At 37.6% G+C, this 19,902-nt stretch overlaps 1 protein-coding gene across 1 annotated transcript; it reads right to left on the bottom strand.

Annotated features, from left to right (window-relative positions):
- Positions 1 to 10,571: 10,571 nt before the first annotated feature.
- On the bottom strand, positions 10,572 to 12,673 carry LOC114651039 (olfactory receptor 52L1-like). Its single transcript, XM_028800994.2, has one exon. It carries the CDS (start codon positions 12,665 to 12,667, stop codon positions 11,720 to 11,722), a length of 948 nt encoding a protein of 315 aa, XP_028656827.2. The 5' UTR covers positions 12,668 to 12,673; the 3' UTR covers positions 10,572 to 11,719.
- Positions 12,674 to 19,902: the final 7,229 nt, after the last annotated feature.

Consider the following 19,902-nt stretch of genomic DNA (forward strand, 5'->3'; position numbering starts at 1 on the left):
GCTACAAAAAGGACACAACAGTGCTAGAAAAGGTCCAGTGAAGAGCAACTAGGCTGATTCCAGGGCTGCAGGGGATGAATTATGAAGAAAGATTAAAAGAGCTGAGCTTTTTCAGTTTAGGCAAAGGAAGATCAAGAGATGACATGATTGAAATGTTTAAAATTATGAAGGGAATTAGTACAGTGGATTGAGACTGCTATTTTAAAATGAGTTCATCAAGAACAAGGGGACACAGTTGGAAACGTGTTAAGGGCAAATTTTGCACAAACATTAGGAGGTTTTTCTTTACACACACTTGAAATAAGCTACCAAGTAGCATGGTAGAAAGTAAGACTTTAGGGACTTTCAAAAGTAGACTTGATGTTCTTTTAGAATAATCAAGTGGATAGGACAGGCGAGCTTTGTTCAGCTGAATGCCCTGTTCTCATTTAGATTGTGCAGGATGGTGTGTATGCCCAGAGTCCGGAATAACCCTGAACTGAGTCAAGAAGTTTTGAGAATGTTAAATGATTATATATATTACTAGTCATTTAGCCCGTTACAATAACGGGCGCTAGAACAGTAGTGCATAAACATTAGTAGGAACAGTCTATATTAAATAACAAGGGACTTTGACCTCATTCTTTTTGTTGGTCGTATTTTTGCTTGCTGAGCTGACCGTTCTTTGTGGGCTGCCACCGTGTATTGTGTGTCTTTAATTTTCTGTGACAGTAATACTGTCTTGTACGGCTCTATTCAATAAGGGCGCGCACAAAAAGGCAAGCTTCAAAAGGGCGACCTCAATTGAACGCGGCGAATAAAGGCGTTCATAGATAATTTAGTTCAAATGGCTCTGGAATATGTGAAGAGCAACAAAGGTGCAGATCTTTATTTACGCGCGCCTTTATTCGCTGCACCCAATTGAGGTCGCCCTTTTGAGGCTTCCTTATTGAAGGATACTGTCTTGTACGTCCGCTGGCTTGTACGTCCGTAATATACCTTTAATTTTCTCTGGCGGTAATACAGGCGTGCGCGTCGGTAATATGCCTTTAACCTCCTCTGACAGTAATACTGGCTTGTATGTGGCTGTAATATGCATCACTGTATTGTGTACCTTTAATTTCCTCTCGCAGTAATACTGGTTTGTATTTCTGTAAAACACCTCTAACTTTCTCTGACAGTAATATCGCGCATCGCACCATGCCCGGCGCATGCGCACGGAAATTAGATGCAGTCAATCCAATTTAATGCACTGTACATAACTCAAGAGCACCACCTTTTAAGACACTGCATCCATAATATATATAACTTAAAGAAAACCTAATAGTTTTGTTTTTTGGAACATCCTCAGGTCATTTATTAAGCATTTGGAAGCTTATTCATGCCACACAAATATATATATAGCATTCCTGGTTCATGGTGTCAAGGTAGCTTCTTGCCTTACACCAAGTGCTGCTGTGATAATCACTGGCTTCCTGTGACCATAAACTTTGTGGATTACTTTTACCACTCAGCACAAGCAGAATAAAATGTGTACCTATGACCTTTGTTCAGTTATTGTCACTTGATTACAAGCTACATGCTATCTTACTCTATCCATCCACACATGTGCATGATGTTAACCGTAGCAGCATGCTGTTTCTTGTTTTAAACTCAGTGCTGCTGTGATGATCACAGGCTCCCTAAACTGAGTAGATTAAATTTACCCCTGAGCTCACACATAATTAAATGTATGACTTTTGTTCAATTCATCTCATCTAAATCTATACTATGGATATCCCTAATCCAGTGATGGCGAACCTTTTAGAGACCGAGTGCCCAAACTGCAACCCAAAACCCACTTATTTATCGCAAAGTGCCAACACAGCAATTTAACCTGAATACTGAGGTTTTAGTTTAGAAAAAACAACACATACATTAATATCTTTTGTCTTAAAAGGAAAACACAATTACAGAGCTTTCAATGATACAAACAACTTTTTATTGAAAGGTAAAAGTTTGCATTTGGCATGCTTTTGAACAATCTATGTGATTTCTGCTGTTGTATGCATGCTGATAATTTGTCTAACCTTGGCTCATACTTTGTAAGTTTGAGAGCAGCACTCAGGTCATTTGTTAGTCTGTTTCGGGTGTCAGATTTGATATAATTCAAAGCTGAAAACAGCTGCTCACAAGCATAAGATGATCCAAACAAACTAAGGAAAGCAATCCCAAGTGCTTTCATCGACTTAAAATTATTTGGCAGAGAATTCCACACTGTAAGGATTTCATTTTCAGAACTAACTGTGCTGTCCTTTGTCATCCCTTCTATCTTCTTGTGAATTTCCCCTTGGTGATTAATAAAGTATCTATCTATCTATCTATCTATCTATCTATCTATCTATCTATCTATCTATCTATCTATCTATCTATCTATCTATCTATCTATCTATCTATCTATCTATCTATCTTCACTAGTGTTTCACGCAGGTCTTCCCAATTACTGTAACCTTCGTTCCTGTTCTACCTCTCTTTTTTTTCCCCTTTCCATCTGCCTCACGCTTCTATTATATATTATGGGGACGTGGACCAGGTGTGGCGATTAGCAGCAATAATTACAGATGCGGACGACTCCTCACCTGTGCACTTAAGCGAGGACCACCCGCATCACGAAGCTCCCGGGAACTGCTCCAGCCACACTACCATGCCCTCCTCTAAGCCACGAATGCGGTGATTATCTATTAAAACTGGCCTTTTCAATTTTGAGCTGTGGACCCACTATACCACATCCCCTCCAACCTAGCTCCTCTCCAACCCCACCATGGGAATCACCTTTACCACAGACTCAACAGGCTGCCGTCTGCGCCGCACCCTCATGCCGCATGTAAGCTGCCCGCCTTACCCCAGGAAGCGCTCCCAATGGGCTGCTGGGCAGAGGGGCGGGTGATGTGAGAAATGTCCTCAGGCGTGCGTGGAGAGGGGGAGGAGAGCAGACCGGCCCCGCATCCCTCTGGCTTTCTAGTAACAAACTCTGTGCTGGGGTGATGGCATGTGTGCCCATAGAAAGGGCTCTGAGTGCCCCCTATTGCACATGTGCCATAGGTTCGCCACCACTGCCCTAATCTATCCCTCGTCTACTGTCATAGGACGTCTGGAGAAGACCTGTGCATGCTGATGCAGACCACACCAGATAATATCTTTTGAGTAATAACAAAATAATTTTGACAAATACAGGAATATATATATATTGAGAAATAGCTCAATACATTTGCGAAGTACCACCTACTTTTGCAAAATAACTCAATAATTATTCTGAAATAACACAATACTTTGGAGAAATAATTTAATTATTTTGCAAAATAATGAAAAACCTTTGAGAAATACAAAATTACATTTAAGCTAGTTATTTCAAATTAATATTTCCTGCTTAGTGTTGTGTCACAATGTGATTTTCAAAGAATAGCTTAAGTGATTTCTTCTGTTTTTCAGGTTTTTGTACTAAGTAAAAGAACATGATAGAACATGCTAGCATGAGGTAGGCTTCGATCTTAATGAGCATGATTCACTTGATAATATGAAATCCAAAGCACTCACGCTTTGTAGCACCAAGCAACTCCTGGTTTGCTCTTTATAGTTCACACAAGATCCTTATTTAATAACACATAGGAATGCAATCTAAGTAAGGATAGTTGACAGCTCTATATTGGCCAATTGTGAGTAAATGTTTCAACCTCATCCAATTAAGTCTTACACTTAGTGCTGTCAGGATCGATTCCAAGTCCAACAAGTCTGCTAATGAAAAAAGTTGGTTCAGAAAATGGAAACAATTGCAATGAAATTCAAGGTGTCTGAGAGCAAAGTCTGAGAAGGTTTAATTAGTATACTATTATTTAGAAATGATAGCATAAACAAAATCATGGGATTTACTAAAGGCCTCAAATGTCAAGTCTGCCATTAAACAATTTTTATTTTATCAGAACTTTATCAAGAATTAAGAAGCAGCACATTCAAAAAATATTTCTTGAATTGTTTTAAAGAAAGTTTTTTTTTATTTTACACTATTTTTTAAAACAGCTTTTGAACTTTATAAAATCTTTCAGGAGCCATAAATGAAAAAAATCACACTTACTTTAAAAATGATTCCTTTATAACATTTTGGTTGCAAGTGGCCTAAAATTATTTAACAATTACATATATATATATATATATATATATATATATATATATATATATATATATATATTCTATTTCTGAAACAGCAACAACAACAAAAAAACATTCTTCCTCAGCCTTTATGTACATACAGTAGACTTTTTGATGTTTACAAATATTTACTCAAGTCACATAAACTGGTGTTCAAGATGATAACTGGTATTCTTTGTGCGCATTGATTCTGGATGTCCTGTATTTTTGTAAATCTGTGAGTCTGTAATATTTTGAAACAAAAGGTTTTGTTTGTTGCCTATGTTGTCCTAGATTGCATTGGTGATGTTTAATTATCTTATCAAATCTGAATAAATAATTCTAGTTTCATTTGTGAATGGAAATTGATTTTATGGTAGTAACTGCTGCTGAGCTGTCTGAATGACTAATTTACAAATCTCCACTTTATATTTCCCTCTGCTATTTTCTATTTAAGATTGTACCACAAACTACCATATTAATATTTTCTTTTAAATTTCTATTCAATGATAACTGAATAAAAATGTTTATATATGTGTACTGTAGTTGGAAAGAATGAGTTTACAAATCATCTAATTATACTTTTAATACAGTGAATAATAGAGGTAAGATCTGAAAAAAATACAGGATACATGTATTATGTAGGGGTGGTATTCTGGTATTTTTTGTAGTTGAATCCTACACTCTGTCATTGGCTGTGTGGCATTTGCATGGTCTTCCCATTTTTGTGCTGGTTTTTCTTCAGATACACTGGTTTTCCTCAAGTCAAGGGTTGGTTTCTGCCTTTAACTCAATGGTGTCAGGATAAGCTCATTTACACCACCGTTAAAATGAATTTAAACATGGACTATTATAAACTTTTGCTTTACATGGGTGTGCAATTACATGTTTAAAAACAGGTATTGTAAATCTGAAAAAAAATATAATACATTTGTAATAATAATACGATAAAACCATAAAGAGATTAGATAACTTGTGATACACTCTATTGTTCTGGGCACCTTAAAAGAAAGGATGAACTGAAAAAAATGGAAAGAATGTCAGTATTGTCATTGTCTTCCTAAACAAATGAGTTTTAAGATGCCTCAATATTGTAAATCACGGACACAACAACTCATAAATCTATTATATGGGGGGACACCTAGATGAATCCCGCATAATTGAGAGATTCACCTTCAAGTTACCCATAATAGGAGATTATTTGAGACATTCCAGGACACTGCATGGTTTAAGCATGGTTGTCTGCTGACACGTCTCTTTTTTCTCATTGTACAAGACTGGATTAATAAAAGCATATTCAGCCTCAGGGAAATATATTCAGTGGACTCTAACAGATAAACTGAAGATATAGACTTCACAGACAACCAAGCCCTGCTGCCCCACTAACTCCAAGACATTCAGGGACAATATAGATGCCTTGGGAGAAACATCAAACGAAGTTGGACCAAAAATTAGTCAAGAAAAGACCAAAAAACAACAAACAAGAAGGTACTATCATGACAGCAGGAAGAACTTAGAAGAAGTCAACACATTTGTCTACCTCATCAGTGTAATCACAATTTCCACGAAGATAAAACCAAAAATTTTCATATCAAATGTCAAAATGACCATGTAGTGTAGATCCAAACATTGAGCATGGAGAAGAGATACATGTGAAGAAAATCCATACTTTCACTAACTAGTGCATATAACATATTCTGCAGATTAAGTGGTGTACTTGCCATGAATGAAGGACTGGCATCCTGGCCAGGTTAAAGGAAGGATTATTGTCCAGAAAAAGGCATTAAAAGATGAACTGGGTAAATAGGCATACTGGGAGCAGTTAATTCCCCCTCATGACAGGTGGTGGTGTTCCTCAGTGCTAAACCCAATGAGGATTCCTGCAGGGGGTTACTGGAAGTTGAAGTCTGGAAATGCAGCTCTGTCAGGGTCTTTGGGTACCTCCATAGGGCACTGCCGGGGAAAGACTGCCCTGGTTTCCACATAACCCGAAGTGCTCCAGATGACTTAGGACTTAGGATGACGTGGCTAAGTTTGTTGTTCTAGATAGATAGATAGATAGATAGATAGATAGATAGATAGATAGATAGATAGATAGATAGATAGATAGATAGATAGATAGATAGATAGATAGATAGATAGATAGATAGATAGATAGATAGATAGATAGATAGATAGATAGATAGATAGATAGATAGATACTTTATTAATCCCAATGGGAAATTCACATTCTTCAGCAGCAGCATACTGATACAATAAATAATGTTAAATTAAAGAATGATAATAATACAGGTGAAAAAAACAGACAATAACTATGTATAATGTTAAATATTAACGTTTACCCCCCCTGATGGAATTAAAGAGTCGCATAGTTTGGGGGAGGAACGATCTCCTCAATCTGTCTGTGGAGCAGGACAGTGACAGCAGTCTGTCGCTGAAGCTGCTCTTCTGTCTGGAGATGACATTATTTAGTGGATGCAGTGGATTCTCCATAATTGATAGGAGCCTGCTGAGCGCCCTTCGCTCTGCCACAGATGTTAAACTGTCCAGCTCCATGCCAACAATAGAGCCTGCCTTCCTCACCAGTTTGTCCAAACGTTAGAATGAATAAGGTGCGTATCTAATTATTTTGAGTGTTTTAACTGCCACACTCAATGATTATTGCCAGATGTAGTTGTTTCAGTATCTCAGAGATAGCTGCCCTATTGATAGGGCAGAGAATGCTGTTATGAATAAAAAACATCCAGAAAGTGAAACTTCCATTGGCAAAAACACCATGTTAATGGAAGATGCCAGAGGAGAATGGGCAAACTGATTCAATGCAACAGAAATGCCACAAATACTCACATAAAAACACTCAAAGCAGTGCTGTGTAGAAGGGCATCTCTGAAAAAACAGCATATTAGATCTTAAAGATGATGAGCTACAGCAGCAAAAGATCATGCCATATAAAGGGATTGCTGTCCTCATGAGCTATCATGCCACCAAGGCTTTTTTCCTTCTGCTGTGTCCGCCCTGCCATACTGTTTATTGCATCTCCTTTAAAGACCCTTCAGTATGTACAGTTCCACCCTCACCTGCCCCTGTGAGTTTTTACCTGCCTGTTCTCTCACAGGTTGTAATCGCTACAATATATTGCATGCCTATGATGGTTCAAGTAAAGTGTTGCTCCTTTCCAAATAACATATTGCTACAGAGTTATTTAAACCTGCAATAATAATGATACATAGTTTCACAAGTATGGGCTTGGGAAGCAAAAAGGTTAAGGCAAGTAATTGAAAAAATAAGTAAATAAATAATATAAAAAACGTAACAGGTTATGTCAATGGAGGCTGTTTGAACTCTGTTTATTTGCAATTGATGGGGATCATAAAGTGGAAAAAATATAATTGTTTTTACTTGTTTTGGACAAAGCACTCAAAGTTTATAATAATTTTGTCATTGAAGAAAGGGACAAATTAAGATTGAAACCGATTATTGACGTGTTTAAGGCATACTAGATACCTAAATGAAACGTGACTCATGAAACACATTGGGTTTTTTTTATGTATTGGCAGAAAGACGGAGAAACAGTTGATTAATATGTGATGGAACTGAGAAGCCATGGCAAAACTTGCATATTCAACTGTAAAAAGCATGTCAAATGTCAAGCTAGCTTTACTGCGGGTAGCAGATGCCATAGTAAATGGTTAGGCCTAATGTGAAACAAGACCTTAGCAGGGATATTCATGAGTACTGCAACTACAGGACAGAGCTGTTTATTATTGATGGTATTGCATAAAAAGAGAGCTAAATAGTGAGTCCACAGGGATTAAGAGAAGACCTGTCACATGGAAGTTGAAACTGAAAGAGAAGGGCATATGACATAATGCATTGACCAAGAATAAGCTAAGAAACTTCAGATGACATGTAGAATTGTTCAACATGTATTTGGTATCGGTCTAACAATCCAAGTGAGCCTCTAAAACTACATCCAGTACCCCAGATGAACATTTCACTTTTAACCAGAAGGATTGTCTTAACTGATTACTACTCCTGACATACAAAAGCATGTAGTTTGAGTACAGCTACAGTGGAGAATATCATTATGTTTAAGAAGTCCGTTTTATCAAGACATGGTGAGCCAGAAGAGGACTTTACAAACAATGGTCCACATTTTTCAAATGCAATTTTCAAAAGCTTTGCAGAAAGCTGGGAGCCTTTTTGCGTTACTTCCAGTCCTAATTTTCCACAATCAAATGGTCCAGTGTAAAAGTCTGAGAGTATTATTAAAAACCTAGTGTGCCAAGCAAATGACTATTGAGGTTACTTTTATAAGGCTATTTTAGCATATTGCAGTACACCACTAGATCATGCTTTCTTCTAAAGCGTAGACATACTCACTCCAGTCTGCCAGTAAAAGATGATTTTTGAACACAAGGAAATGTGAGAAATTTCAAAGAACAATTAAAAGCTAAACAGAAGATATATTTTGTCTGAGGAACACATTTACCAGAACTGTGTGAAGTGAGCAGGCTAAGGTTCAAAGAGAGCACAAACACATGGACACTACATGGTACTGTCATAAAACAAGTGCAAACAAGATCATACTAAATGCAAACAGAAGAAGGTGCTTTATTTCGGAAAAACCATCAGCATCTTCTGAATAAACAACTTGGTGGGGAGAAAAATGTTTTGAAGAAAGATCCAGCTAACAGCATCAGGTGCCTCTGAGGAAATCTACTCATCAGAAAAAATTTCCAGAAGGACTGATTGTGTCATGTTAAAATTAAACTGGCAGAATGATACATAAAGATTTTTTGGTGTCATATGATATACAGAACTTCAGAATGCTGTAAAATATCCATCCATCCATTATCCAACCCGCTGAATCCGAACACAGGGTCACGGGGGTCTGCTGGAGCCAATCCCAGCCAACACAGGGCACAAGGCAGGAACCAATTGCTGTAAAATATATTGATAGTAATTAAAGATATGACAATGTTTCAGTTTATAAAGAAAGATATGAAGGTTGATGAGTTGGATTTGTGAACCTTAAAGCTATTAGCGAAGTGTAAGTTAATTTACATACAAGAAGTCTTAGTATCAGTTAGAGGATGAATGAAAGAGTTTTTGCATATTGTGTGTTTATTACATTCAAGCGAAGTGTTGCTCTTTTCCAGCTAACTTGTTGCTGAGCTGTTTGAACTCACACTAACAACTATACAACGCCTGCCTGTTTCATTTTCTAAACAGGCACCTCCACAAGTTGCAAAGAAAGTGGTGGCCTACTAGTCTATTCATGTGTGAACTTAACTGATATCATTATTATTATTGTTATTATTATGCAACTGCTTTTGATTAATGTATTTTATTTTCTGTGAATCCCCAGGCAAATGTCGATGTGTAGATGCAACGATTGAGATGGTTTTGAAAGCAGTGAAGCGTAAAACCAGTGCTTTGTCTTTTTCTTCTTAGTGCCCGTCTGCCCAGGTCCTGGTGCCCCTAACCACTCACCTGATTGACCATATAGTTAATCTATCTGATTATAACTATTATCTGACAAACTAGCACTGAGTACTTTCAACCAACATTTTATTCAGCAGAAGTGTTTCAAGAAACTTTTCTTTATACCAACAGCAATATGCCTGCATAATTCTTCTTTCTTTTTAATTTTCTTGCTTTTGTTGCTTTATACTATAAATGTATTTACCTATATCTATTTATGTATTTATTTTTTAAAAAGCTTCTATAAAAAGTCAAATTTCTTCCCTACTAATGGGACTAATAAAGTTCTGTCTATCTATCTATCTATCTATCTATCTATCTATCTATCTATCTATCTATCTATCTATCTATCTATCTATCTATCTATCTATCATTAGCTGCTAGAACACCTGATACAGAATTTTATTAGGAGCTTCTTAATCTCTGCTGTGGGCTGGCGCCTTGCCCGGTGTTTGTTTCCTGCCTTGTGCCCTGTGTTGGCTGGGATTGGCTCCAGCAGACCCCCGTGACCCTGTAGTTAGGATATAGCGGGTTGCATAATGGATGGATGGATGGCTTCTTAATCTGTCTCAACAAATTAACAGCTAAGTGTTCAGGGCTTGACTGTTGCCCATCTGTTGTCTTCATTTCCAGGGTACAGATGCTAGTTGTAATAAATAGTTGGTGTATTATTGGTGTGTTATTTAATTGCAGATGAAAATTCATTTGAAGAAATGCACACGGGTCAAAATAAATAATACGTTTTTACTATACCTTGTATTTATTAACAGCAATCCTAAAAATAATTTTAGAAGAAAGCAAGATGGAAAGAAATCACAGATGTACACATATAGTGTTTAGGCTGTTGAATGATAAAAGACAGAGACGGAACAACCATAAAAATACAACAAAAGTATAATAAACATATATTCCACTTCTTATATTTTTATTTTAAAGTTCTCGTTTTTCTTTCATTTGGTACAGACGTTTCAATTTAAACGATAACAACGGTAAGAATGATAACCACACTACTCAAAACATTTACAAAAAATAAAATAAATAAATAACATAAATAAACGAAACTTAAATCACATTTCCAATAAGCAAAATAAATCTATGTTCTTGAAGTTTACAGATTGCTTCATAGATACGCAATCTTTTTACAAAAGCCTCCAAAAGATGTCATTTTATAGAACTTTTTATATCCTCGCATTCACCAGATTAAGAAACATCTTGAGCAGCTCGCACTCCACATCTGTACGGCAAAAAAGAGATCAAGATCAATGCACTTTGCTAATGCGAAGCTATTAATAAAAATCTTACAAGTCCGTCACACAAGGCAACAGCAGCCCTGTCAGTAAGCAAATTCAACGTAAACCATATTAGCACGTGCTTGTTTTTTTCATAGCAAATGCCATACTCCTTTGTGTCCATTTTAGTCCGATATCTACTGTATAGTGGCGTGTTGTCGGCTTAGCCCTATAGCAATTGTCCCTTGATCTTGTTTTCTGTAATACTGTAGCTGTTTGGAGTCTCAATCCAAGGTTCATGTCCTGCGCTCTGATACGCACATAAGTGAAAACATTACAGCACGGCATTGTACGGATATTACTACTGATACTTCGTTTTTTGATTCAGAAACTATTACAAACGTTTCGCTACACCTTTGCATGACAACCCAAAACAAGATATTTGTAAAAGTCTTAATGCAAAGTATCTTACTGCAAATTTGCTTCTTTGGCCGATAAACAGTACATCTCAGTCACTGAGCATCCCATAGAGAAGCTGCGCTCCACCAGTATGCTCTGCTATGGCCGTGTGCCGTCGCGGCATTGACACCGACCCTGCCTCATTGAATTCTATCAAAGCGGATTTACTAACGAATGGATTAAAACAGAGGAAAGCACTGCTGTACACTATGACATTCGGCTTACCTCATCTTCATAATTTCCATAAACGTTAAGCAAACGAATGGAATTTTGAAATTTAATATGGTTATTAAAGTTTCGAGTATTCAGCTCCTGAAGAATCCGTTATGTTTCATACTTTTCCGTTTTTCTTTATAACAGTATTATAATCATCCATGAGTGTCTATAATTTTAAATAATTACTATTATTTTCGGCAGATCGTTTTCCTAAGAAAGCGTTTCATGAATCCTTCACGAATCTCCTTAGCTCGTATCGCATAAACAAATGGGTTTAACACCGACGGCATAATAAGATAGAAAATAGTTGATATGACAGTTACTTGCTGAGACTGATTTTGTCCAAACCTGTTAATTAAATATGTAGACAGAGAGCTTATGTAAATATACAAAATAACAATAAAATGAGGGCCACAAGTACTGAAAGCCTTGACACGCGCTGCTTTGGATGCCAGTTTTAATACAGCTCTAATAATCATAAAATAAGTAAATGAAATATACACAAGGTCCATACCCACTACCATGAAGGCAACGAAAAGCCCGTAAATATTATTTAGTGTGATATCAGCACAGGACAGTCTCGCAACAGGAATGTGATCACAGTAGCACTGATGGACAACATTCGAGCAGTAAGGCAACCTTGACGCCAGGACAGGGAACATTGCAGTTAAAATTATACATCGAAGAAAAACCACAAGTAGGATTTTAGCAATAGAGGCCGGCGTAAGGATGGAGGTGTAACGTAAAGGATTGCAGATGGCAACATAACGGTCATAAGCCATCGCAGCCAGTACACCGGATTCCATCGCACTCAGACACAGAACGATGAACATTTGGAAAAAGCATGCATGAAAGGAGATAGTGTGGACATTAAACAAAACTATCTGTAGAATCTTCGGAATTGTGGAAACACATAAGCCGATGTCAATTATAGCCAAAACACAAAGGAAAATGTACATCGGCGTGTGGAGATTTTCCTCAAGCTTAATGACATATATTATTGTAATATTTCCTATAATGGCGAAAGAAAATATAATAATGAAGGCAAGGGAAACCCAGTGATAGTAAACTTCTAATCCAGAGAAACCTTCCAAGAAAAAGTCGGGCGTTGAGAGTGATGTGTTGAAGGACTGCATTTTTTTGTTTTCTGAAAAAAAAAAGAAAATTTGTGAATAATATTTTTTTCAGGGATAAACAAATTAATAGTATACTCTGGCTACAAAAGACAAATCAAGTTTGATTTTTTCATTCTCATCATTTAGACAACTTAAAAACTCACCAAGCGATCGCTTCTGAAATGCTTGAAGTTTGAGCACACGCACTGCTTTCGTTTCTAATATATTTGTTTAGCATCGCGTTCCTTCGGAATTTCTACAAATAATTGGAGATGGAGCTGGGTCTCTTGGGCAAATGTTGTTGTTGTATATATGGTTTTATTATTATTGCTACTATTAAAAAGTAGGAGGGGTCATACAAGAGTGCCAAACTTGTTACATCCTGGAACCTGTCAAGTGAAACCATGCATGTATTTAAACGGAATTTTCACGCACCATTTACAGAACATAAGCCATTTAAGTGGATAAAACAGGTTTTCTGTAGGATGGTACAATAAAAATTGCAGATTACCCCAAATCAAAATGCTTGATCTACATGCATTTGTTTTTTAATCAAACAGCAGGCCCCTTTGAACGGTGAGGTCTTCCATATTTAACCATCAGCTTAAGATATCAGTATTGCACAGAGGACAGAAGAGTCAGTCACAGGAAGGTCAAAACACTGATCTAGAATGCAAAAACAAAAAGTGATTTTTAAGAATATTTGAAAGTTAATAGCAAAGCCTCGGACACAGGGAAGGAGAGAGATCCTCGTGACAGTGCTATATACCTAAATGTTTGTTTGCTTTGAGTTTCATTATGGAACTTGGAAGACTAGAGTATTAAATGAAAACGTCGATATGATCTTTGAGCTAGTGGCATATTATTCTGAGCCCTATCAAATACTGGCACTTGGCAGACTGATTAACAAGACTGTAGGCTTAAGATACCTAGTGGCATAGTTGATAACTACACCAAACTCCTGTACAATCTAACAATTTCGTGAATTTTGGGGTATCCCCATCATCGAATATATAGATAGATAGATACTTTATTAATCCTCAAGGGGAAATTCACATACTCCAGCAGCAGCCTACTGATAAAAACAATATTAATTAAAGAGTGATAAAAACACAGTGCAAGTTAAAAAGTGCAAGGTGGAGAGTGCGAGGCAGGTATAACAGTCAATAACATTGTATAATGTTACTGTCTACCAGAAACCCCCCCCCCCCCCCCCCATGTGGAATTGAAGAGTCGCATAATGTGGGGGAGGAACGATCTCCTCAGCCTGTCAGTGGAGCAGGACAGTGACAGCAGTCTGTTGCTGAAGCTGCTCCTCTGTCTGGAGATGATACTGTTCAGTGGATGCAGTGGATTCTCCATGATTGACAGGAGCCTGCTCAGCGCCCGTTGCTCTGCCACAGATGTCATACTGTCCAGCTCCATGCCTACAATAGAGCCTGCCTTCCTCACCAGTTTGTCCTGGCGTGAGGCATCCCTCTTCTTTATGCTGCTTCCCCAGCACACCTCCACGTAGAAGAGGACGTTCGCCATAACCATTTGATAGAACATCTGCAGCATCTTATTGCAGATATTGAAAGACGCCAGCCTTCTAAGGAAGTATAGTCAGCTCTGTCCTGTCTTGCACAGAGCATCAGTATTGGCAGTCCAATATTAAGGTCACCAAGTAAAATAACAGCAGTAGACATGCCACAGACAAGAGTGAGTATTTGATAAAGTTCAGAGAAAAAATCCAGTTGAAGCTTAGGAGGTCTATAGATTAATATAATGTGCAGCGAAGCCTTTCCAGTGATTTTAACAACCAGATATTCAAAAGATGTAATGTTGTGAAAATCAACAATAGTTGCTTTAAGACAATCACGCTGAACCACCACCAGTCCACCTCCTTGGCCCGTCAGACAGGGTTTAGACAGGTAACTGTAACCAGCGGGGGTAAGCAGATTTAGTTGTAAGTAATCACCTGGATTTTGCCACGTTTCTACAAGGAACAACATTGTCCATGCTGGACAAGATGGCTAGAAATATAGCATCTAAGGACTAATTTTAACAGATAATGAATTGGAAATAACAAAACAAATAACAACAAACTTAAAAGCACTATGTTGGTCTGGATGTGGATGATATATTTTCTACTTTCTACTGGTGGATTACAACAGAGCAGTAGCTGTGTTAAATGCTTATTTCATGCCCCTGGTGAACATGGCTTTTGCAAGGGAAGCTTTCTACTAGCTGACTCACAAGCAAGGTTAGACTATTCAACAGTTTGTTACACAGCTCAGGCAAGCCGCTGAAGGTTGTGGTTTCAAGGGTGATAGAGACAATCAAATCAGGGACAGAGTATTAAACAAGTGTACTTCAGAATATGTATGGAGGAAGTTGCTAGAAGAGGGCTCAAAGTTCACGCTAACATTGTCACTTGAGATAGCAGAACAGTATAAATGTGTGGAACTGCATTTGTGTTAATGAAAATTCTAAAAAGAAGGAAACATTGCAATTTGTTACAAGAAAGGATGGAAAATATGAGAAATGACAACAGAAGCAAGATAAGGACATAAAGGATAAAATATGTTATTGGTGTGGCAAGAGAGATCATTTTGCAAAGGATCCAGCATGTCCTGCACGAGTGCAAGAATGCAGAAAATGTAATGGCAAGAGCCATTTTGCCAAAATGTGTAAGTCTAAAGGCATTGTAAGACAGAGTTTTAAATGTGTGGATTCAGATAACAAAGAAAGTGATTATATTTTTAGTTGATGGGGTCAATTTAAACATGTTAGTTGATTCAAGAGTAACAACTAATGTTATAGATGAAGCAACATGGGAAATGCTTAAATGAACAAGATCAAATGCCTTTACTTGAGAACTAAGAGAAGACTGTATACATATGCATCAAAAGAACCATGCCTGTTAAAGGAACTTTCACCTGTGAAAGCGAAAATAGGAAAACACAGCTCCCATGCTGAATGCTCAGCATTCTCACTTCTCAGAATTCTCAGTAATAAGTGGAGGGAGGGAGTGGAGGCAGAACCCCTCATAGGTAGGGAGACTGCTATAAGACTAGGTGTTCTTAAAGTTGGAGTAAACATAGCTAGCGTGACAGATATTAAAAGTCAGATACAGCAACAACATCCTGCTTTGTAGAAACGGGTTTGTAAGCTCAATACAAAACAAATCAGGTTGCACATTGATGAAACTGTGACACCAGTAACCCAGCCACTGCGGTGCATGCCATTTCATCTCCAAGAGGCAGTGGAAGCTAAAATCAGAGAGTTATTACAACTAGATATCATTGAACCGGTACTTGGTGGAACTCTATGGGTGAATAGTACCTAAGTCTGGCAAGGAGATTAGACTTTGTCTGGACATGAGGCTGGCAAATACAGCTATCATACATGAGTGAGATCAGATCCTCACTGTGGATGAACTGCAGCAGGGAATGAATGGCTCTACAGTTTTCAGCAGACTGGATCTTAAATCACCAATTAGAGTTGAACCCAGGATCAAGGGGTATCACAACATTTGCTGTAGACAATGCCACATACAGGTATAAAAGTTTGTTTTTTGGTGTGCCATCTGCAAATGAGTAGTATCAACAGGAACTTGTTGCAGCAATTGCAGGAATTGAAGGGACTGAGAATATCTGTGATGACATTATTGTTCAAGCCCCAAGTCAGGAGATCCATAATCAGAGACTACATGCTGTTTTGAAAAGACTGTGAATGTTTGACTTACATTGAATGGTTAAAAGCGCCAAAACCAGTATAGACAGACTGGTGTTTAAGGGTATGTTCCTGTCAGAGATAGGTATTGGCCCCATTGATAATCTGAAAGGGTTTGAGCTGTACTGGAGGCCAGGAGCCAAATGAGGTGCCTGAGGCTTGAAGTTTCCCAGGATTAGTGGAATATAGCAGCAGATTTATCTCACTGTTTTTCACCCTTTCAGGACAACTGAGAAAGTTAACAAGGAAAGATGTAAAGTTCACGTTTGGTCCTGAACAGAAGCAAGCATTTCAGATATTAAAACAGAAACTGGGTGAAGCAGGGACTCTTGTACATTTTAACAAATAAGCTCCTACCAAGGTAATAGCAGATGCTAGTCCAGCAGACATAGGAGCAGTGCTAGTGCAGGAACAGAATGGAGAAATGGTCACCGCATGTTATGCGAGTCAAAGTCTGACCAAATGAGAGAGACAGTATTTGCAAACTGAACAAGAGGCATTGGCTCTAGTGTGGGCTTGCAAACAGCTTCATTCCTATGATTATGGATGTAGATTTGACTTGGTCACATACCACAAGCCATTAGAGGCAATTTATAGCCAGTAGACAAAACCTAGTGCATGCATTGAGTGATGGGATCTGTGGCTGCGACCATATGATTTCCAGTAGTTCATACTCCCAGAAACTGTAATATTGCAGACCATCTGTCTCTTCTAGTCAGACCAGACAACAGAAAGGACACATAAAAACATGGAACAGAGGATTATGTAAAGTTTGTGACAGGGAATGCTACACCTCAAGCACTCACAACAAGAAAAGCGGAGGAGGCATCAGCTATGGATGGTGAGCTGAGAAAAGTGAGGTGTGCTCTACAAAATGGCTGTTTTCATGAATGTAAATCATATGCCCAAGTAGCTAATGAGCTGTGTGCAATTGGTCAGTTAGTGTTAAAACGTACAGGTATTGTATTATCTCTGCCACTTCAAGCTAGGGATATAACCTTAACACATGAGGGAAGCCTATGTGTAGTCGGCACCAAGCAGTACTTTGTGTAGTAAAGTGTGGTGGCCAGGTATGGACAAAGCTGCTGAAAAACATGTTAAATCATGTCATGGATGTCATCTGTTTGCAAGGCCAGACATGCCAGAACGTCTTAGGTCTACATTGCTCACTGAAGCACCCTGGTAAGACCTTGCTGCTGATTTACTTGGTCCATTGCTAAATGGGCATTGTCAAAGAGTCGACTCAACCTGAAACACAAAATGGGCAAGTAAAACCAGACCAAAGCAATGGCTTGGAAACCCCAATACAAGCATCAGTAATGTAGAAGACAAGACCTCAGAGATAAGTTTAGCTGCCAGAAAGACTTTGTCATTAAGTAAATTCCTGTAAAGAAATGTTTAAAAAGGGAGAAAAAATACTAAGGAGAAGGGAAAGAAGAGGTGAAATGCTTTTGCTTTGGGTTGATGCTTACGTTTTTGCCCAAGTAAAGGGGTATGTCATATTTTCAAATGTAATATTGGTACGCATGCATTGGCGTTGTGTTCACGTACGTTGGAGAAGACAGGAAAAATAAAAGAAGCATTGCATTCCAGTATGAATAAATGTCTTGTCTATTGATTCAATTTGACAAAGTGAAGGACAGCACAATACCCACTCCCGGAATTAAATGTTTTGAAATACCAACATTTGTTTGGTCTTAAATTAAGTACTGAAATCTTCTTAGGCACAAACAACTAATGGTGATGTTTCTTCAATCCCCCATTGATGATTTTGCTTTTGATAACTGATGGTTTATTGTTAAGTGTGTTTCTTTTAATGTTTCTATTGTGAGACAAATGCTTTTTTTTAATGTAAGAACAGTGGTGACATTGGTACTGTTATGTGTTGAATAGTCTTATAAGGAAGCTCTGGGTGTTCGCTTATTGCCGATTTTTTTTATCATCCACAAGACCTTACAGATACTGTATGATGGAGAACAACAGCTGTGAGATTCTAAACATTGACTGAAAACGTGAAAGTTTTGGAGGAGCATATACTAAAGCATTGAACTTGCTGCAGGCAACTGAAAGCCCTGAAGCTACAGTGCAATGTAACAGGTTGTCCTGAACTGGATTCCAATAATTCCCTGTCAGCTTTGTAAACACCCCAGCAGTATCTCAAGACATTGAGCATCTTTTTTACCTCTGCACCCACTCAGGACAGAGTGTGGAAACACCAACAGAAAAAGATGCCTCCATCTGAAGCAAAAATAGATGTTTAGATGCTCAGATGAGGACTTTAGTCACCTGTTTTCCCTCAACTCCTGGCTGAAGACCTTGTGCACTGAGCATGACCTTGCCTTCATTGATAATTTTGATTTATTCCGCAAGCGTTAAAAGTTAGACCTCTTAAACTGAAAATGAACTTGAAATGAATTTACGCTTTTGTTGTTAGTTGGCTAGATAACATAATGCACTCCAAACTGGTCTGCCTAATAAAGACATCAATCAGTTGCAGTTAGTTTAGAATGACAGCAAGAATCTTAGCTAAAAAAGAAAATATGAGCACATCTCACCAATTTTAGTGTTGTTACATTGGTTACCAGTGTCTTGTAGAATTGACTTTAACATACTTCTTATATTCCAAAGCCTACCAAAAAAGAAGTGGTGAGGCAGGTCGTTGCAAAAAAAAAAAAACTCCTAAAACCTCAGTTTTTTAACTTGGCCTTTTCAAAACTAACTTTAATTCTAGACCTAATAAACTATGCATAGAATTATCGTAATCTTCAATTAATTTGCATTTATTATTAATCTTTACTTTTCTCTGTTTTCTTTTCCTGTTCTTTCGTGGTAGTGTTCTGTGCCACCACCACCACCTGATCAAAGTCCTGTGAAGCAACCTGTGATGCTTGAATGAAAACAGATACCCCAACTGCCATGAGACACACTGCACTGAATCTTTAATGACAAAGACTTAAAACAAAAGAAAGAAAGAAAGAAAGAAAGAAAGAAAGAAAGAAAGAAAGAAAGAAAGAAAGAAAGAAAGAAAGAAAGAAAGAAAGAAAGAAAGAAAGAAAGAAAGAAAGAAAGAAAGAAAGAAAGAAAGTATTTATTTTAGTCTGATTGGTCAGTAGGGGCAGGGTGGTCTTTTGGCCTGAAACCCCTGCAGATATTGTTTTTTTCTCCAACTTATCTGGAGAATATTTTTATTTTTTTTGTTCACCCAGACCAACTGAACTTATCATCGGGCCATCATTTACAGACTTAAAAAAACAATTCTATATTTAAGGACTATTTATCTTTTATACTTCTTTGACATCTTGTAAAACACTTTGAGCTTCATTAAAATGTGTTATAGAAATAAATATTGCTGTATTGACAGATGTATCCAAAATAAAAGCTTTCCACTGTTGATTAATATTAGTAAACGTGAAATTAAATGTTAGATATGCTTAATTTTTTATTAATAATTGTTAACATTATCTTTGTTCCTTATAGTATATTCTTCTGCATTAATCTGACAATTTCTACAACCATTATAAAAATGATGGTACACTAAA

The sequence above is a fragment of the Erpetoichthys calabaricus genome, chromosome 4 (genome assembly GCF_900747795.2).
Source record: "Erpetoichthys calabaricus chromosome 4, fErpCal1.3, whole genome shotgun sequence".
NCBI lineage: Eukaryota > Metazoa > Chordata > Cladistia > Polypteriformes > Polypteridae > Erpetoichthys > Erpetoichthys calabaricus.